Source organism: Moschus berezovskii, chromosome 11 (assembly GCF_049115385.1).
Source record: "Moschus berezovskii isolate FMDL1 chromosome 11, NW_MosBer_1.0, whole genome shotgun sequence".
Taxonomy (NCBI): domain Eukaryota; kingdom Metazoa; phylum Chordata; class Mammalia; order Artiodactyla; family Moschidae; genus Moschus; species Moschus berezovskii.
The window spans coordinates 75,597,822-75,620,606 of NC_142470.1; the positions used below are offsets into that span (position 1 = coordinate 75,597,822).

Genomic DNA, 22,785 nt, shown 5'->3' on the forward strand with positions numbered 1-22,785 from the left:
CGTTCCCTTGATATCTCCAACTTTCTTGAAGAGATCTCTAGTCTTTCTCAGTCTATTGTTTTCCTCTATTTCTTTGCAGTATTCACTTAAGAAAGCTTTCTTATCTCTTTGGATAAGAGATTCTCTGGAACTCTGCATTTATTTGGGTGTATTTTTCCCTTTCTCCTTTGCCTTTCGCGTCTCTTCTTTCCTCAGCTATTTATAGACTCCTCAGACAACCACTTTGCCTTCTTGAATTTCTTTTTCTTTGGGATGGTTTTGATCACTGCCTTTTGTACAGTGTTACAAACTTCCATCCATAGTTCTTCAGGCACTCTGTCTACCAGATCTAATCCCTTGAATCTATTTGCCACTTCCACTATATAAGGGTTTTGATTTAGGTCATGCCTGACTTTACTTTTACCATCAGACATTTCCACAACTGAGCATCGTTTCCACTTTTGCTCAGCCACCTCATTCTCTCTGGAGCTACTGGTAATTGCCCTCAACTTTTCCCCAATAGCATATTGGACCAACCTCGGGAGCTCATCTTCCAGTGTCATATCTTTTTGCCTTTTCATACTGCCTCTGGGGTTCTCCAGGCAAGAGTACTGGAGTGGGTTGCCATTCCTCCTCCAGTGGACCACATTTTGTCAGAACTCTTCACTATGACCCATCCATCTTGGGTGGCCCTGTGCAACATGGCTCATAGCTTCATTGAATTACACAAGCCCTTTTGCCATGACAAGGCTGTAATACATGAAGGGGAGTATCAGCTATAGACTATATTCATTATGTTAACCCATTCGGTGTTTGGCCTAGATGCTTATCTTCCTTAAATTACTTTGATATATATCTCTTCCTGCTCCTCAGTTCTTCAGTGACTCCCCAAAGTGGACTACAGAAGGAGTAGAATTTGTGGGGATGAAGAGTTGTGTGGGGATGATTTAGTTACTAAATCATATCTGACTCTTGGAACCCCTTGGACTATAACCCACCAGGCTCCGCTATCCATGGGATTTCCCAGGCAAAAATATTGGAGTAAGTTGCCATTTCCTTCTCCAGGGGATATTCCCAACCCAGGTCTCCTGAATTGTAGGAGAATTCTTTTTTTGTAATTTTTTTTAACTTTAAAATTAAATTTAATTAATTAATTAATTTTTTACTTTACAATATTGTATTGGTTTTGCCATACATTAACATGAATATGCCCTGGGTGTACATGTGTTCCCCATCTTGAACCCCCCTCCCACCTCTCTCCCCATACCATCTCTGGTTCATCCCAGTGCACCAGCCCCAAGCATCCTGTATCATGCATCAGACCTGGGCTGATGATTCGTTTCACATATGATAATATACATGTTTCAATGCCATTCTCCCAAATCATCCCACCCTTGCTGTAGGAGGATTCTTTACCAACTGAGTCAACAGGGATGCTGTGAAGAGAGCTATGTAGTAGAATCAAATGTCTTTCTCTCAGGTCTGATGTTTTCCACTTTGGAATGTTATTTTTCATATGTTATTTTTTGTTTTTATACATTAGACTTTCTTTAAAATATGATTTTCCCAATTTACGTTTTTCTAAGTAGCATTCATAATGTTACCAATTTCTTACCTTTGCAATAGGAAACCAAAGATTATAGCTGTTTGTTTTTTGCTGTATTTGTAATTTCAGTTTCATGGTTTGAACTTGATTGTTATTTGTCTATATTTAATATACCTAAAAGCCATTTATTAGAAAAACTAAGTTTAATGATTGCATCTAGAGTATTTTAGTGTATAGCTAAACTAAAACAAATCCAAACACTAAGGTCTGTTGTATTTGTTCATAATGTGTGATAATATTCTTTATTTACTTTTTCATTTCCTTTAAAAAGTAAATTACATAAACAATAGTAGTTTTATGAGATAATTTACTTCGACTCTTAATGAACCATGGTACCTTTCTTATTCTCTGATTCTCTTGTGGTGCTCAAGAGAACAATCTCTCAAGGTTATCAAACCCAAACTGAACAGGTTGAGAATTGGACCAGATTCTAGCTTTAAAGTCTATTTCATTCCTACAGGTCTGTGATTCCATGCAGTCTGTGAAAGCAATGATAACCATCATAGAATTAATAATGACTGTATACCAGAACCTGTTCTCAGGTGTTTTCAGTCAGTTCAGTTCAGTCGCTCAGTCATGTCTGACTCTTTGCGACCCCATGGACTGCAGCACAACAGGCCTACCTGTCCATCATCAACTCCTGGAGTTTACTCAAACTCATGTCCATTGAGTCGGTGATGCCATCCAACCATCTCATCCTCTGTCATCCCCTTCTCTTCTCTTCTTCAATCTTTCCCAGCATCAGGGTCTTTTCAGATGAGTCCGCTCTTCACATCAGGTGGCCAAAGTATTGGAGTTTCAGCTTCAACATCAGTCCTTCCAATGAACATTCAGGACTGAATTTTCTTTAGGATGGACTGGTTTAATCTTGCAGTCCAAGGGACTCTAAAGAGTCTTCTCCAACATCACAGTTCAAAAGCATCAGTTCTTTGGTGCTCAGCTTTCTTTATAGTCCAACTCTCACATCCATACATGACTACTGGAGAAACCATAGCCTTGACTAGACAGACTTTCATTCTTACAAATAATCTTGCAATTTATCCCCATTTTACAGATGTGATGATGTTTGGAATGTTTAACATGTCTTTGAGTTGAATACATTACTAAGAGTTGAAACAGATTTTTTTAATCCTCATAAAATCAAATAGATTTGATTATCTCTTTCCATAAATGTTAATAGCCCTATAGTTTAAATATACAGAAAAAAATCAAGATTTCACAGATTTGAAACTGGAAAATTTTTGGAGCTATTAAAAGGAGACTTCTTTTTTGGTGAGAAGTATGTCAACTCCATGTTCTATAATTTTCACTTATGTTATTGTCACAACTTCAAGTGTTTAAAAAGCTGTGTATTCTTGATAGTATGCTCTGTTGTGACACTTTTCCTAGTCATGAGATAAAATTTCTTTGTCATCACATAAAAAGTGTGGCAACCTAAAATAATTGTTTTAAAGTCTAGTCAAATAAAGTATCTCTGGCTATGCATGTCATTAGTGACAGACTTGGGACCTTTTACCCTTGCTTTTTGTAAATCAGAGGTTTTTTTTTAGTATACCACACTGCCAGCTAAAGAGCAAAACATATTTTGCATAGACCTCTTTTAGCATAAACTTTATTAAATACCAAGTTATTACAACATATGTTGCAGCATTTCTGCAATTTTGTCTATTTTTTGATGAAATATTGAACATACAATGCACTCACTTATGTCTGAGAGCTTATATGTGATGTTTCGCCTCAGAATGCCCAAGGGATTCTTAAAAAAGATTAGTAGTCCTATGACTTTTTTGACTCCCAGTTTTGCTATCCAAACTAGAACAGATGTGTCCCTCCTGCAAATAGTTAGCAGAGTCATTGTGTCAAATTTCATGAAGGGAATTGACTTCATATATAAACCAACTATTTCTTCTGTTTTCCTAATGTATTAATTAGAAAAGCAATCACTGCTGTGGCTACCTGTTTTCCCTTTCGAAAAGCAGGATTGGGACAGAATGGAGACTGGAATCACTAAATTTGTATTAGAATGGAGAATCAAATCAGTAAGTTTCCCCTCTTAATGGGGAAGAGGCTGGGAGCATGAGATAGATCTGATAGATCCCAAGGTGGAGAGATTTGGTATGAGGCGAAGGACAAAGGATAGTTGAAGAGAAAATTGCCTGGGAGGGTACAGGTCATTCATTTATCTAGTAACTCATTCAAAAACATTCCTTTAATACCTCCCATGTGCCTGGTCCTCTGCAGGGAATACAGAGGTGACCAGAAACAGACACAGTTCTTATTCTCGAGTTTACAGTTTGCTGGAGAGAACACATTATTTCAAATAACCCCTCCACATAAAGAGTAGAAAATAAACTGGTGGGGGCCAGAATGAATGTCTAGTGCTAAAGTAGGAGGTGCTACAGCAGTCCAAACGTTGGTTGGACTATAGCATGGGGAGTGGAGAGGGAAAGACACTGATATTGAGAACGAAGGCCTGGCTTTTCTTCAGACTCCAGGTATATTAGAAGAAAGCAGAAGTCAAGGTCAGTGGCAAAACTTTTCTGCTCCCTCTGCCAAACATTTTCCCAAACCACAAGCAGATGGAAAGGTATATTGAAGTCTGATTCTATAGGTGAAAGTGGTGATGGTAAGTCCAATCTCTCAGGAAATAGGAGGGAGCTTGAGATGATATTATGATGGGCTTCCTTGGTGGCTCAGCGGTAAAGAATCTGCCTGCAATGCAAGAGACGTGAGTTCAGTCCCTCAGTTGGGAAGATCCCCTGGCAGAGGAAATGGCAATCCACTCCAGTATTCTTGCCTGGAAAATCCCATGGATAGGATCACAAAGAGTCCGACACAACTGAAGCTACTGAGTATGCAAGTCTTTATGTTTTAGCTCCAATTAGTATAGTTATCCATTTACCAGGCCTTCTACTGTCCCTGGGAACTTTCAGCAGAGAATCTCACCGTATGGCAGGGCTACTTCACAGATGTTTGAAACTGGCCCTGGCTCATTCTTTAGTGATAAGCCCTAAAAGAGAATGAGAATAGGGTAAGATATCCATCCAGTTTTGAGTACATGATAAATATTTCAAGTTAACAGTCAATGTTGCTATTTTTTGTTGGTGGTGGTATGGCTATTTGGCAAGTCCCAAAAAACTAATTACTGTCTCACAGAATCATCTTTGTGTTTATTTTAAAACACTCCTCAGGCAGTTTCTAAGAATAGAAATTTGTATGAGTAATATAGGCTATGTCCTCTGGGACTTAGAATTGATTTACAGTTTTGAAAGTAGGCACAATAAATATTTGGTGATCTCAAAATATTTGCTAATTTGAAGAAAACCAGTATATTTCAATAAAAGAATTTTGCCTTTTTGACCCATTAGTAGAGATTTATTTTGTGCCGTAAAATACATTAGAAGTTGAATGCCAACACTACATTTTTAATAGTACTGCAGTGGTCTATGCTCATGAAGCTATAGGTGTCACAAACTAAGGAAAATGGTTTTCAAATAATTTGTTTTTAATTTGAAAAAAATTTTTAACTATATGAAAAGTTAAATTGTTCCTTTTGTAAAAGTTGTTCTATATACAATGCGCAAGCACACACGCTCAGTCATGTCTGACTCTTTGCAACCCCATGGACTGTAGCCCTTCAGGCTCCTCTATTCATGGAATTTTCCAGGCAAGAATATTGAGTGGGTTACCATTCCCTACTCCAGGAGATCTTCCCTATCCAAGGATCAAACTCACATCTCTTGCCTCTCCTACATTACCAGGCAGATTCTTTTCCACTCTGCCACCTGGGAAGCCCCAAAATATATTTATACCTCATGCTAAAGTCCATTTCATCATTATCTTTTAACCTAATGCAATATGTAAATTGGTAGACTGTTTGATAACTATGCTTAACTATCAGAATTGTGTTGCAGAATATTATGATATGCAGCAAAAGGACAAGATAAATTATTTAACCAGAATTAGAAATTAAAATGAATATGGTTTTTTAAGTACTGTATTAAATTGCAAATCCAAAAGTACTTATTTCTAGCCATTTTGGCAATTAGTGGCAAAATATAGTCACATCTGCTTAACATTAAAGGTCTTTGAATAAGCCAACAATATATGGTTTTAAATCATCCCTAGATTAATTTGCTAGGACCACCATAACAAAATACCACAGACTGGGTGGCTCACACAGCAGAAATTTATTTCCTCACAGTTCTGGAGAATAGAAGTCAAGGTCCCCATGTTAGCAGGGTTGATTTCCTCTGAAGCTTGTCTCCTTGGACTGAGAATAGCTGCCTTCTCTCTCAGATTTCCCATGGTCCCTTCTCTCTGTGCACGTGCAGAGGCATGTGCAGAGGTGTCTTTTTGTGCCTTCTTGTTCTTATAAGGACACCAGCTAGTTGAATTAGTACTTATTAAAAAGGAATCAATTTAATCATAACTTTAAAAGCCCTATCTCTGAATACAGTCAGATTCTGAGGTACTGGGCATTAGGGCTTCAACATATGAATTTGGGGCGGACACAAGTCATAACAGTTTGGAAGTGTTTGAAGGGTTCTTGTGTGGAGGATAACTACAAACTGTTGATTTCCACTGAAGTAACTGCAAGTTTCCAGTTAGATATTGAGGATATAAGGAAAAAACTTGATGAAGTGTTAATTAGGTCAGAGTTGTATGGCCCAATTTGTTTAACCCTATCCTTGAAAATGACATGATGAAACTATAGAGGAGCTGGGTTGTAGAATGACATAGAAGAAAATGTGAGTGGATCATTTCCAGCTGTTCTTACTAATAGAGCATCAGCTTAAACTTTGTTGGATGTTTTTAGACTTTTGCTCGTCTCTCCATTCCGTTCTCTGTGTAGGAATCTACTAGAAGTCACAGTTGGCAGTTTAAAGGGGAATACTGAGGGCAGTGAAGAAATTCATGGTCTTATTTGAAGTGATGCAATTAAACTACTCTACCTACTTCATTCTGTAGGATGCCTGGATCTCAGTGAGTGAGCTTCACCCACGCTGAGAAATAGACTTGGGCCACTACCAGCAGATTTTAAACTCTGTTCTTATCAGATTTTATTGGATGGGAAATCTCATGAGGATGTTTCCTGAACCAGAAATACCTCCCAAAGTACAGTTCCCTAGATCACAGGTGTTTGATATACCAGAGAAAAAATTTTACTTAGCTAAATTTGGGACAAAGGTTTGCAAAGAGCACCAATTGATTTGAAGAAGTGCTCTTAAAATTGTCCTCTCATTTCTCTAGTGCTAAGCATTTAAAACAAAGAGGAGGTAAACCTTTTGTCTTTTCAAATGTCATAATATACTCTCTCCCTCCTAGTATCTTACCCACTTTTTATAAAATCGAAAGCTCCTAAAATCTAATCTCTGTTGGCCTTTCTCCTCTTGAAATGGCTGTCAGACCAGTGACATGCTTTGGTGGGTGGTTAGAAAGAAGCAAGACGACTGTCTACATGGTGACAGATGTGTGTGTGTGTTCAGCTGAAAGAAGAAAGAAGACAAGTTTATAACATTAAGAGTATCAGAAAAATTGTAATGGCTTAATTATAAAGGTCTCTCTGTAGGATGACTGAAACTCTTCATACATTTCCCAAAGCACTATGAGATAGTTAAAGAAAAAAAAAAAAAAAAGAGGAGGAGGAGGAAAAGAAAAAAACCTTGCCAATTCAAAGATTTCATACACTTCAAAAAAATTTTCAGTATTAGAAACATTGATGATATTTTGTTTTTAATGGATCTAAAATTAAATACATCATAAAACCCAACAGATGGCATGTTTTAACAGATGGCATAATGCATGTCTTAAACTGGTTCTACCTTAAACTTGGGGCTGTCAGTCATTAGCGTTGAAGATATCTTGGAGGCCTCACTGTCCACTGACCTCATGTTACAGATAGTAGGACTAAATTGCCTTAGGTCACACAGTATCCACTTCTGTTTATAGTTTCTATGACCCTTCTTTGCCACAAGCATTTTGGGGGGTGAGGAAGAAGAGTTAAAGATGTTCTATTTGCAGTATATCTCCTAGAAGTGTTAATATACAGATTAAAGTGTCATTTAGAGACCTCAGTGATATTAAATGTTTTCTTATTCCAGGAGCAGCTTCATTACTACACTGCTGCACAGAATAGAGAGTGGACCCCTAAAGTGTATTTCTCCTTTGACCTCCTTTCAGTTGTTCCCACTGGCTTACAGGTAGTCATGCATAAACCTCTGAGAAAGGAGCTGACATTGTTTGAGAGAAAAATGCAGTGATTTTGACAAAGCACCTGTGGGGTTTAGGACATCATTTACAATAAATCTAGTTCCTTGGCCTTTATTTGTCCTAGGAAAGAAAAATAGATTTTTTTCCCACTCTTTTCACACCTACCTCAGCTACCTTCCTGAGCTCAGAGGGGTGAGAAACAATTTCCATGACCTTTATATTTCTAGATATGTCGTATTAAGCAGATTTGACCAGATGACAAATAATGACACAATGTAATAGTTAATATTTACTGAATAGTTATCTGTGCAAGGCACTGTGCTAAGAGAGTTATATATAATGTAAATATCATGTCACTTATTCTTATAAACACTTATTTTACAGATAACAAAACTGTTATTCAGAGGTGTTATGCTCCTGGTTCAGTGTTGCCCAGCTAGTTAATAATAGTAAAGCCAGGATTTGAACCCAGGCATTAGAGTTCAATATCTTAAATACCAAGAATTCTCATTCTACAATGAATCTGATCACACTGGCACTGTCTTCTAAGAAATAATTGCTGACAACCAAAACAAAATTTTATTGAGGGAAAGTTATTAGGGTTTTTAGTTCAAATTCACAGTGTTCTATTTGCCTACAAAAGAAAAATGATTATTTTATTTAAGAGGTTTTATATTTTATGAAATTGAAGAGGCTGGCATTGATCCAACAGCTGTATCTTAGCCTATCCTCTACACTTGTAGGGCATTTAATATTAAATAATTTGTGTACAGTAGAGAATCCTCATCTTTCTAAATGAAGAAAAAAAAATCTCCCTGCATTCTAATTACTTTTAGAAGAGAGAGATTGAAGTCCATTGAAAACAGTTAGAATGCAGTAGAAATCAGACACTTTTTTTTTTTCCACTAGAGGATAAGGAACTTTCTCAGTACCATTTGCAGGCTGTATCAGACCATCTTTGAGACATTTACTTATTTCCTCTCCCACAGACCAGTCTAAATACTAAGAAGAATAGACTAAAAGTCAAGGTTGATATGAGGAGGTAGAAAATCCATCTGTACACGTACTTCTCTGATTTTCAGAAATAAATAACTGGGAAAAGAAGGATGAGAGAGTATATATGTAAGTTCTTATTAGGGTGGGTAAGCTTAAATGTTGACATTACAATTTAGAAAGGGCATAAGGTTCTCATATCTGGGAAAATTGCAAAATGCCATTTGTAAGGTAATGTGGGGATGTTCTTACATTTCATTTTTCTTATTCTCTCCATTGAGTGATATCCATCAGTGGCCCTGTCTGTTTCAACACAGCTAGTATAAAAGAACTCTTTGGTATGCGTGATAACAGAGTATGACCCTTAATTTATCAGAATATGTTCTGTATTTTCTTATCTGCTTCTCCCTGATGCTTTCATTTATTTTTTTTTCCACTGCTGGTTTTCAATATGATACTCCAGTTGTTTTTTTGTTTTTGTTTTTGTATTAGGAATCCAACAGCCTAGAAGGCTTAGGGAAGAACCTATAAATCACTGTTCATTACACATAGGCAATGAGACCCAAAGTTCACAAGATTACCTTTATTTCTAATTCTTTTGATGGAACAATATCTGAAGTAAAAATTTTGAATGTAAGTAGCTAGTAGGAACATATGCTCATAAAAGTCTTTGTATAAAGGCACACTAGATATCTTAATGTATTTCCACATAACAAAGGGACATGAAGGGAAAAATTTCTTAAGCCAGTTAGAAATGCTCTAAGCTTCTAATTTCTTCCCCAAATCACTGTTAAAGCCTGCATAGATAGCTTGTGGTTTTCCATGTTTAGCATAACAGCAGTCTCACATGAAGATATTATTTAACTGGATACAAAGGCCTGCTGTTTCGCAGAAGAAACTGGGGTGCCCTGTGAAGCATTAGTCATGAACAGTATTTCCCTACATGAGCAGCCTGTTCTTTCTTAAGCTGTGTAAGTGGGCTGACTGGCAGGGCTCTTGGGTATGCCACCCTCTCTTGCTATAACATTTTGTTAAGATACTACATTTAATTTGTAGAAAAAGCTTCTTTTTTTAAGAAATAGAAGGGGCAAAATTACAGTGTTTATAAATATATCAACAATATTCAATTAAATCTTGGAAAAGATCACTCATCATCCCTCCATCCTAACACGAATATTTTCATTTCTGCATATTACCCTCAAATTCTTGCCAGCTGACATAATGTTTTACTTAATAGTCCTAACATTATGTGTATTACATGTTTCACTTTGCATGACAGAAGTATTTTATCCATTTTTTTTCAAGCTGTAATTATTTTGAGTCAAAATATATTCTGCTAGAGAATGTATTGATTTATAAAATAGAGTGTAGAGCTTTATGAAGTTACAGAGAATAATTGCTTATCAGCCTTTTGAAGATTCATATCCACATTACAATGCATTTTTTAATCTGGTTGTAATTTCAATAAAATTTAGATTATTTGCAATCCTTTGTGTTCTGTCACACCTTCTTTATTCTAATCCATTTTCCTCTGTGAACTTCTGTGGCAACTACGGTTCAAATGGTGGTTTACTGTATATGTACACCAAATCATGTATTATGTTGAATTTCCATCTAACTTTCTTAATTTGACCCTTGACTCCCCAGCCAAAGTCTAAGCACGTATGCCTGACATGGTACTTTAGGTACACAGTCAGTGCTTGTATGTTGACTTCATTGAATCAGATTGCTTTCCTAATGTCTACCAAAGCTATACTAAAGAAACAAAGGATTTGACTATTGGAACTAGAAAAGGAAAGTAAAGACTTTTGAGGACATAAGATAGGTCTAGGAAGAGTAGACATAGAGCCATGACATGGACGAGGGCCAAGAGAACAGAGATAAGAGACGGACAAAGAAGGAAAAACAAAGGCAATATGAAACCCAAGCACAAAGTGAATTTATCATAAATAATATATTTATTCATCATATATTATATGAAACTTTATATTATATATATATTATGATAAATAATAAATAATATCAAAAGGAGAAATAAGTCGGCCAGACTCAGATGTGTGTGTATGTATGTGTGTTTGTGTTGGAACGAGTAGGGTTGCTGAGGTGTACACAGAGATGCAGGAAATTTGCAAAGCAACGTGAATGGCATCAGAGGATTATCTTTTCTGTAGAAGTTGAAAGAAGTCCAGTGACTAGAATTTAAAGAGTTAGAAATACATGGTTTCAAGATGAAACTGGAGAAGTCAGAAGCCAAAGGATGTATATGTTTGTTATATACCCAACAAAAATCATAGCAAATTATGTAATACACAGGACAAATATTTTCATTAGAGCATCTGCATTTTTTTCACAACTTTGTCCCTTCAGGAGTGTCAACTATGTTCAAAATCTACTTAATTGGAATATTACCAGCTAAATTAGGTGCTACTGTATTGTATGATTTGCGTAACAACTACTAGTACAGCATTGTTGGAAATTACATGATAATTCTGCTTTTAACACCCGAGTAATTTTTCAAAATTATATTAAACTTTTACTTTGCTTTATGCGTCTCAGTTCAGTTCAGTTCAGTCGCTCAGTTGCGTCTGACTCTCTGCGACCCCATGAATCACAGCACGCCAGGCCTCCCTGTCCATCACCAACTCCCGGAGTTCACTCAAACTCATGTCCATCGAGTCGGTGATGCCATCCATCCATCTCATTCTCGGTCGTCCCAGTCTCCTCCCACCCCCAATCCCACCCAGCATCAGATTCTTTTCCAGTGAGTCAACGCTTAGCATGAGGTGGCCAAAGTATTGCAGTTTCAGCTTTAGCATCAGTCCTTCCAATGAACACCCAGGATTGATCTCCTCTAGAATGGACTGGTTGGATCTCCCTGCAGTCCAAGGGACTCTCAAGAGTCTTCTCCAACACCACAGTTCAAAAGCATCAATTCTTCAGCGATCAGCTTTCTTCACAGTCCAACTGTCACATCCATACATGACCACAGGAAAAACCATAGCCTTGACTAGACGGACCTTGGTTGGCGAAGTAATGTCTCTGCTTTTTAATATGCTATCTAGGTTGGTTATAACTTTCCTTCCAAGGAGTAAGCGTCTTTTAATTTCATGGCTGCAATCACCATCTGCAGTGATTTTGGAGCCCAAAAAAATAAAATCTGACACTGCTTTCACTGTTTCCCCATCTATTTCCCATTTATGGGTCTAGGCATATCCAAATGCCATGTTCTCAATTACAGACAAAATCTAAAAGTTGACTCCTAAGCTTCTCTGGAAGTATGTATAGCTTTTAGGAACCCTTTTGTGTTTCCTTTCCCAGTGTTTAAAAGAGCAGGAATTAACAACCCTTCAAAAGAAGCAAGTATCTTTGTTTTCACTTTTATATTATTCTGAACAAACGTAGGGTTCATAGTGTTGCTTTTCCTTATTGTTTTCCAAGTGTATTACTACGTCATATCAAAAACTGCCACTTTTATTTCCAAGGAGAAATTACACATCAGGGGAGATCTATGAAAATGAGAGTAGAAAAATATGTTAGCGAAGTTCATATAGCTCGTCTCTCCTGACCAATAGTCATAAAAATATGATTACAATTTTATTTCCTTTGTTTTCTGAGTCCCACCATGAAATTTAACTCCAAGTCAAGGATTTGAGTTTTATTACTCCTTGCTGCTTACCTTGATTCTTTGAAATTACTCTTGTTTCCTTGACATCGGCTGATTTATAAAAAATTAATAAATACACTATACTGTGACCAATTATTATTGGTTAGATGGGAAAGTAAAACTATCCAGAATTCAATCAAAATTGTGGATGCTACACTCTTAAGTCTGAATGATCAGATTTTCCTTTCTATTCTTCACCTGTGGAACCTTGTTTGAAATGCCCCATTATGCGTAACTTGTTGTTTTTTAGTCTCTAAGTCATGTCTGACTGTTTTGCAACCCTGTGGACCATAGCCCACCAGGCTTCTCTGTCCATGGGATTCTCCAAGTGAGAATGCTGGAGTGGGTTGCCATTTTCTTCTCCAGGGGATCTTCCTGACACAGGGATCTAACCCACATCTCCTGCGTTGACAGGCAAGTTCTTCACCACTGAGTCACAGTACCTTAAACTTAAGTGGCCACACCAATTAGAGCTAGAACCTATCAGTTGGTAGTAATTTTACTACATGGAGCCTTGTTGTTTAGTCACTAATCCGTGTCCAACTCTTTTGCCACGCCATGGATTGTATCCCAGTAGGCTCCTCTATCCATTGGTTTTCCCAGGCAAGAATACTGGAGTGGGTTGCCATTTCCTTCTCCAGGGTATCTTCCCCACCTGGGGATCAAATCTGTATCTCCTGCATTGGCAGGCAGACTTTTTACAACTGAGCCACCAGGGAAACCCCAGATGGGGCCTGCTTCCTGTCAAAAATACTGAATCCTGAAACTGATACAATGTTAGAAATCAATGATATTTCAATTTTTAAATTTATTAATTAAAAATTAACAAATCTTTCAATTTAAAGAAAAATAAACCAAAATTTACATACTATTTTATTGCTTAAAAATTACTTCAACAGAGACATACATGTTACTGGTGACATTTTCAGTGGAGGTTCCAATTTTCACCCATATAAAATTAACTGAAGAATAAAGAAAATAAATCAAAAGGAAACCTCATTCCACTTTTATTAAAGGAAGTATGTGACTAAATTATATCCTTTATGCAATGAGAAGCTGGTTCTATAAACCTAATTTATCTGCTCAATAGATTGCTGCAGTTGATTTACATGCTTTTTAAAAAGTTGAAACTCTACTTGGACCGTTTTTATTATTCCAAAATGAGAAAGTCTTAGATAAGTGGGTGTGCTGCTGCTGCTGCTAAGCCGCTTCAGTCGTGTCTGACTCTGTGCGACCCCATAGACGGCAGCCCACCAGGCTCCCCCGTCCCTGGGATTCTCCAGGCAAGAACACTGGAGTGGGTTGCCATTTCCTTCTCCAATGCATGAGAGTGAAAAGTGAAAGTGAAGTCACTCAGTCATGTCCGACTCTTAGCGACCCCATGGACTGCAGCCTACCAGGCTCCTCCATCCATGGGAATTTCCAGGCAAGAGTACTGGAGTGGGGTGCCATTGCCTTCTCTGAAATAAGTGGGTCATTACTGCTTTATTCTCATCATGGATTTAGGATACTTGAAGATGAAAATAGCTTCTCACCTTTGATTTGATTTGGATTTTCAGATACATTTTCTTTTTAAAAATATCTTCTGTCAGGTATAAACCTGCAACCTCTGACCGTCCACAGAAAGCCCATGTAATATTTCTACATCCCAACATACTTGGTATCAAATTTCAACACTTTCCAAAGAAAAGAAAAGGTCATCAGAAATGATATTTATCTTTGACCTTTCCTGATCAAATGGGTTGTTTTTATGTCCTTTATGTTATATGTAAAATTTAGAAGTATACCAAAATGTGGACAAGATTAAATAAAATTAACACAATCACACAGAGTTACTGGATATGTTGTAAATAATATAGCACCATGAATTTGTAAAGGAATGAAATGCATTTATGTCAATATCTTAGAATGCTGCTGATAATTGCTTCAGTCTGACTCTGTGTGTCCCTATGGACTGCAGCCCACTAGGCTCCTCTGTCCATGAGATTCTCCAGTCAAGAATACTGGAATGGGTTGCCATTTCCTTCTCCAGGACATCTTCTCAATCCAGGGATCAAACCCAGGTCTCTTAACCTCTTACCTGCATTGGCAGGCCAGTTCTTTACCACTATCGCCACCTGGGAAGCCCAATGTCTTAGAATAATATACCTAATTTATGGCTTTTCATGTTCCACTTGTTAATGAAAATCATGAGGTAGAGGCAAAATGTGGGCTTATTCCTGGCAAACTTACACAATCTGAGCTATTTCTTACCTACTACTAGAAGGAGTTTGGGAATCATCTGTTAGGATATTGTCACTCTACTGTAATTAGATGTGTCTTTGTCAATAATGTATTGGACATAAGCTTGAACAAGCTCTGGGAATTGTTGATGGACAGGGAAGCCTGGCGGGTTGCAGTCCATGGGGTCACAAAGAATTGGACATGATTGAACAACTGAACTAAATGTATTTATATATTTTTTTGAAGAAAAGACATTAATTTTTTATTCTAGTAGAAGAACAAAGAATTTAGAGAATAAAGTCAACATATAATGAAGCAAGCACCATCTAATTTCCTATCCATTACACCAAGAATAAAGTCTGTCCTTGAAGGCAGGAGAAGGAGATGGCAGTATGAGATAGTTGGATGACGTCACCAATTCAGTGGACATGAGTTTGAGCAAACTCTGGGAGATAGTGAAGGACAGGGAAGCCTGGTATGCTGCAGTCCGTGGGGCCGCAGAGTCAGACATGACTTAGCAACTGATTAACAACAAACTGGATTTCAAAATCAAATATTCTAATTTAAAAATTATTATCAATTAAAAGGCATCTGAAATTTGGGAGTTATAGGATTGTATGACCCCATTTGTATGGCTATCTTTCTTAAATATTATCATGTCACTCTGCTACCTACTCTAATTTTTTCTTCTTCTTGTTAGATCACCTCTTTGCTATTCATTGGGAATTCAGTGGCGTTTTTTTTTTGTTTGTTTTTTAAGCTGAGTATCATCAAGAATCTTCAAAAGCTATTGCTGGTTTAAATGGTGCTATAGCAATCATGTTAATTGTTCTGTGGGTGCCAGTTAAAGGTATGAGGGTAAACTGTATGTGTGTATGCATGTGTATGTATGTATTCTTATGTTTTTATACACTCTTTTCAATAGCATTCAAAAGCCATCTATTTCCTCCGTCTGTATTATGTAAGACTTTTCTCTCTACTTTGAGTGTGTGTGTGTGTGTACATGCTCAGTCATGTCCAACTCTTTGCAATCCTATGTGCTGTAACCTGGCCGGGCTCATCTGTCCATGGAATTTTCCAAGCAAGAACACCGGACTGGGTTGCCATTTCCTCTAGGGGATCTTCCCGACCCAGGGATCAAACCCACATCTCCTGTGTCTCCTGCATTGGCAGGTGGATTCTTTACCACTGAGCCACCTGGGAAGGTTTCTCTCTACTTTCCCTACTAATGATAACTATGATTATCTACTTTGTGGTACAGGGCAGTTATTATTAAAAAATAATGGACGGATTGACTAAATGGATGTTCAAATCATTAAAGACCTAAAATTATAATTGAAATGTTTCCTTTGAAAAGTACAAAGAGAAATTTAGCTACATGCAGTCTATCCTCTGGGCACAAGTGTTTGCTTTCTTGTGAATGTTGTTAGCCTGTGAAGATGAGATAATGGTGACACAGAAGCTATCAGAATTTAAAACAAGATTTCCTTTATTACTTCATTCTACAAATATTGCTTCAGAGTTCGTATGATAGGTATTGTGCACACACTGAAAACACAACAGTGAGCACTACAAATAATACCTGACCTCATGGAATTTCAGAGTGAAAACATTTATTGAATGTGCAATGACAAGGTCAGTTCTTGTTTCTATGGGGCATATATCAAGTGTGAGGAATGTATTTATTCAGGTGTCCTAATTTAACTTGAGAACGTCAGTGAAGACCTCCTGAGAATTAATGTTCCTGCCAAGAAGACTCCCTTAATGAGTCATGTTTGGCTAAGGAAAGATGAGAGTGAGATGGGAATGAGGGAAAGTCAAGTAGAGGAGAGTGCAAGTGAAGAAGTCCAGAGGTGAAAGGAGGGTTTTAGAAGAATTGAAAGAAGTCTCAGTTTCCGTGAGGATGGAAAGAGAAGAGCAAGGCAGTGACCACTATGAGATGAGGTAGGGGAGGTGGGAAGAGACCAGATCATGGAAGTCATCATAAACCTCATCGTGTTGGTTGATATTTTATCCTAAAAGCAACAGGCAGGTTACAATAGAGAAGTGGCATGACTGGGTAGTGGCTGACAATGTGGAGAATGGGTGGGACTGACTGCAGATAGGACCCAGAGAGATCCAGTAATATATTGTAGTAGTAACTGGCAAGAGGTGGTTTGCAGTCTGGACTTGGGTGGGGTGTGAGGGAATATTAAATCGTTTCTGATGATGGGACACTCTAGCATGAAGACTTGGACAAAGAGCTACATAATCATAAAGTTGTCAGGAGAATTATACCAGTGTAAATTGGTATGCATGTTGGTCAACAAAGAAATCCATAGAGCAAAGGTTATGTTTTTGAAAATAGTTTATCAAATTATGTACATAAGCATGTTCATTACCTAAATCATATGTAAGTCAAAAACACATTCATCAATAAACGTGCTGCCATAAGACAACCAATATTAAATTTTAGTATATTTTTCCAAATATATATGTATACAGGCACACAAAAGAGAACGTAAATTGAACACATTTTTTTTTAAATGAAGATAGACTTGGAATTTAGGCTATATTATCTTTTTTAGAAAATTATCAATATACCAATATATGTTCCCATAGGGAAAAATATTCTAACATTTTAATAACTTCATAATACAGAGAAATACATATGTGTTTTTGTTAAACTGTATATTTGATTCCATTTTGATATTTGCACCTTCAATTAAATTCTAATGTATGAAATATTTTCAGTCATATAAAACTTCAGAAGAAAAATTGATAGAGTCTAAATGATAGTTCTTTTCTCTTTCTCTAAAAGTTTGTGACCAACATCATGGTGGGTTTTTTGTGGTAAGTATAGTATATACTATACTATATAGTATAGAAAGAAGAAAACACATTAAGTATTCTAAATGTAAGAAAATTTATATCTTTTCTCTTCCCCAGTAAAATGCTCTAGTCTTTTCCTTTGGGCAGTACTACCATTCATCATTTCTTTCACCTCTGAGTTCCCATCTGAGCTATTACTACAATTCCTTAGTGCAAGATTCCATGTTACCTAATTTTCATAGAATAGAAAAACTTCTGGCAATATACACAATTGAGTGCTGAGATGGAAGCCTAGATTCTTCCTAAGTGCTTTATAGATCAAGAAAACAGTCATCTATTTGCAAGCATTATTCAAGGTCATTTTAAACTGTTTTTATTAAATTAATTTTTTGTTCAAAGTATCAATGCTCCTACATAGTTTAGAGCTATGAATACAGACCACTATTGTGGCTTGTGTTTGTTCCTGAAGCTATCATGCCTTTTTTAGAATAGTTTAATAGAAAGCAAATATTTGAGTATATAATTTTTTTCAAATTTATACACCTCAGCATGTCAAGCTTTAAATGAAACTGAAGGATAATCAAATAAAGTCACTTTTGTCAAAGCCTTTTCCTATCATATTTGGATGATGCAAGATGTATTCCCTTATGATGTCCAAGTGGTTGATAAACCGATTTCTGTGCAATATATAAGAACTATTCGGACTCTGTGGTTTCCTTAAATGAGATGAATAAGAATTTCTCTTTTCTGAATAGGACATAAAGTATGCTAGGCCTATTTTAGATGCTTCAGTGTGCCAAAGATGGTATTAAGTTTGGTGTTCATAAATTACTAATCTGGAATAAGAGATTGAATGTATTTTGAAAACTTAAACCTGTTTCACCTGAACATGTTTAACTAGTTAATAAGAAACATCAAAAAGACAAAACCCTGAGATCAACGGTCATTTTTTTGTAAAGCTATTATATGCTGTTTAAATTGGTTGTTCGGGTCTGTCTATAACATAAGTTTTAATAACCTAGCTCAAATGCAGATTTCTAATTTTCAATTAACATAGGAATAATTTTGTTTGCTAAAATAAAATAAATGAATGAATGACAAGTCTGAAACATGAAATGTTCTAGGTAGAACTTTTTAAAATTCCAAATTTCAAAAAATCATGTGGCAACTGTATAGCTCGAGCTTTAAGTATTAACTTTTAACCTTTGACCTTACAGATTTTAACCAATGAAATGTCTCTTTAAACTTTAAAGGAAACAATGATAACGAGCGCCTGGCGATTGCTAGACAGCGAATTCCATATCGACTTGGTCGAGTAGTTGATGAATGGCTACTCGACAAAGGTAAAAAACATTGATTAAAACTTCAAATAAAAAAATAATTTGAACATAACCAAGTAGTACTTCATTGTAACACTAATAAACATAAAAAATAAATTTTCCGTAAAACTAAATTAAAAACAGATTTAAAACAGTAAAATGTAGATAGTAATATTTGCATTCCTTGTATAATACTTTCTATACATTTTTAGACGTACCAGCTGTTTAATAATCTTACCCTGTTAACTTAAGGTTAAAGGGACTGTTAAATATAATCCACTAACTCAATCTATGAAGGTACTCACAGCAAGCATTAACCCAAAATGATAAATCATTCATAGATTATATTACATGTTCCAGCCTCTAAATTATTAACTAAAATATATGTAGTTCTGATATCTTTATTATGGTCCTGAAAAACAAACAAACAAACAAACAAACAAAAAACTCTTGGTTTAAACTCTAGGCATCTTAAATAGTGGGCAATATGGATTGCCAGTCAAAATGAAGTCCCTTTAACGTTTGCAACCTTCTAAGAGCATTTGGGAACACGCCCTAATTAAAACTGAACTTAAAGTTGTGTGCATGCTTTTTATGAACAGAGAGCAATCTGCTAAAACTGGATACTCAATTTGATGATTTTGGTACTGTTGCTGAGGATTGCTGTTTAATGGAAATGTGCCATAATTTCTCCATCGGTTTGTGTATCATTCCTGAAGCCGCTTTTTACATCTGAAGCTATGTGTTTTTTTCATTTGTTTTGTTTTAATAGACTTGCTGAAAGCCAATCAGAAAAACCTTTTTGGATTTTTTGTTTCTTTGTTTTGTCTCTGATACACTCAGTGTAAACCATGTGTTTCTTTTCAGTGTATTTGCCAGAAAAGTAGAATAATTCAAATAACAATGGACTACTGCATTCAAAAAAATAAACATTTATAAAGAAAAGCATATGGATACATGTGGCCATTATGTGAATTATGAAATTTTTACCATAAATTTAAAATTAGATTTCAGCTCCTATAGACTAGTTTCTGCCAGTGGTAATTTTAGAATGACAAATACTTGAAATGTTAGATATCTTATATATTTTCAATTTATCAATTTAGATTTGAGATCTTGAGGTAAAAGAGAAAGTGATCCACTGAAAATTGATTTATAATATATATCTTTGATTGGTCTTTTAGCAAAGGCACTACATTTACAATAAGTTGAGAATTTATAAGTATTTGCCAGTGATTATGCATTTCATGGACACCTCATTTATAAGCAATGAATTATGAGTCAAATGCCTCTCTTATAGTTTATTGCTCTCATTATCCACCCCATGAAAGATCTGTTTTATCATCCTTTATAGAATGTAGAGTTCACAATCAACATTTTTGCATGTATGTAATATTATTTTTACAGGGCGTCAGCTCACAATCTTCAATAGCCAAGCAACCATAATAATTGGCGGGAAAGAGCAGGGCCAGCCCTTCCAGGGTCAGCTCTCTGGGCTTTACTACAATGGCTTGAAAGTTCTGAATATGGCAGCCGAAAATGATGCCAACATCGCCATAGTGGGAAATGTGAGACTGGTTGGTGAAGTGCCTTCCTCTATGACAACTGAGTCGACAGCCACTGCCATGCAGTCAGAGATGTCCACATCAATTATGGAGACCACCACGACCCTGGCTACTAGCACAGCCAGAAGAGGAAAGCCCCCTACAAAAGAACCCATTAGCCAGGTGAGTACCTGGATTTCATTTCTTCATTTGAAATCTGTGACTATGAAAGTGGACTTTTCTGCATGTGTGTCTTTTCTAAAATGGGATTACTTCTGATTTCAATCATTATGGCTTTTTTGAGACTTGCTTAATATAATGGATTCACTTTGAAGATGAAATGTTGGTTTGTGGTTTGTGAACTTTGATAAACTTTGTGTTGGTTTGTGTGTGGCTAGGCTGATGGTCTTGATCCAGTAACCTTGGTCTAGACCAAGCTAAGGGGATTGTCTGAGCATTATACACAGTTTTCACTTTTTAAGTTAAATGAACAAGTAAATTAATGAAGTATCTGAAAGACCTTGTTCAAGCTCAAAACTTCATCAAAATTAAAGCAAGTTTTGAAAATCTTAAAAAAGAAATTACGTACAGCACTTGTATTTTGAAGTCTGAAAATTTTGAATTGGAAGGTTCGTGGGTCTTGTCATGAATGATACGTCTACTCTTCTACTGTTGATAGGAAAATATGCGCTATTAGTTTATCTGAGTACAAAGACCCAAAATATGGTATTAAAAAATGTCTTGGGCCAACATATTTTGTACATAGTATTTTGTACTATGTGGCTAGCTGCCTTCACCCAAAATATTCACTGAGCTTATTTTTCAATCTTATGTCTAAAATTTTTGGGAAAAAAAAGCTCTAAATGTCACACAGTACAAGAAGTGTGCAATTCGATTAAGATATTACTTCACTAATGATTTGTTGTTGTGTTTATTGTGTATGGCTTATTTAACAATAAGCAGGTTATTAAGGCAAATCTGATATAGGAAAGCAAAACACAGAGCAATGATAAACTGTTTCCTTTAAGTAAATAATTCAGAAGAGGATATTCTAGGACATTTAGAATAAGAAATATTCTTGTGAATAAAATTTTAATTAACCAGATATTTTTTCCTCAGAAGTCTTGCTTCATCATTAATGAAATTGCAGCTGCTTAAGTTCTTAGGTAAACTGGATATATCCCCCAGTAAGGAAGTATCAGCCTCATTTTAACATGCTTTATCTATTAGTACTTGCTATGTAGTAAGTCGGACGCGACTGAACTGAACTGAACTGATGTAGTAAGAAATTATGTTTATTAAGAAAATATGTGTAAAACAGCTATTTCATTTACAAGTTAAACACCTAGAAATGAAGAAATTAAAATTTATGCATTTTATAATATTAAGTAATGTAAAAGGAAAATAATTAACTGCCCATTAATTGCCAGTGAAAAGACTCTCTTTTATTATAAGCTATAACATGTTTAAAGACAGCAGTGGTTTATAGAAGTAAATGATCTAATCAATTAGTGATTACTTGGTTCATTTGAGGAGGTATTGACTTAAATAAACGATTACTAGGTACGTTAAAAAATAGATATTTTAAATCTTCAGATTTCAACAGACCGATAATAGCAATTAAATAATTTGGATTAATATAGTACAAATATTCAGTTGTGGCAACAGTGTTTTAAAGTTGTACTGAAAGCTTTTACAATTCTCTCAGAAGGATATGTTTGTGATTACAGGTAATAAGATGTGAATGTATGAAAGAGAGACTACTGGGGAAGAAATCAAATTGCTTATTTTTGAATAGCAGGCTAATTTGTTGTGAATTTTCTTTACTTCACAATTGATTTTTAACAGCTCTCCAACTATAAAGAAATTATTGGTATATACAGAATTTAAGTGTTTGCTAGAATTATCAGTCTTGGAAGTTTCAATAGGAAAGTGATTTGTAATGCTGTCTAAGACTATAACCTTTGACCCATTTTTGCAGGTTGGATGAGGCATCTTCCTTCCATAGTGGCCATAACTGCCTGCTTTTATCAACTATCTTACTCAGTTGTATGCCAGGGAGGGTCATTTCGTTTTCAAAAGCCATACTGGACTGTTTTCTCAATCAACATGTATTTTCCTCAGTGATAACACAGAGCCACTTAAGTTACCATGGCTATGTACCTTAGGGTGATTGCATGTTTTAGAACTATAGAAACAGATTTTTGATCAAGCAGAATTAAATTGGATTCATTCGGATAGATGAGATGAGGTTTTTTTCAGCCATTCTGCAGGGCAAGTAGTGGGGAGAAATGTATGTTTCAGTTTTCACAGAGTCAAAGAATATAAAAGAGAATTCACAAAATGTCATCCCATAATATTCTGTTTACATTCCTATTTAAAAATAAATATGCTTTAAAAAGAAAAAAAAGTTTTTCTTCTCTTGATAGTGAT

General features: G+C 36.0%; 1 protein-coding gene across 4 annotated transcripts in view; it reads left to right on the plus strand.

Moving 5' to 3' along the window:
- Positions 1 to 22,785, plus strand: part of LOC148776201 (neurexin-1-beta) — a 795,940-nt gene that overhangs the window by 617,024 nt on the left and 156,131 nt on the right. For all 4 annotated transcript variants that reach the window (XM_088841488.1, XM_088841485.1, XM_088841486.1 and 1 more), the window contains 2 exons: positions 18,743 to 18,832; positions 20,216 to 20,535. In XM_088841488.1, coding sequence (XP_088697614.1) covers positions 18,743 to 18,832; positions 20,216 to 20,535 — 410 coding nt within the window. The remainder of the gene's footprint in view (positions 1 to 18,742; positions 18,833 to 20,215; positions 20,536 to 22,785) is intronic.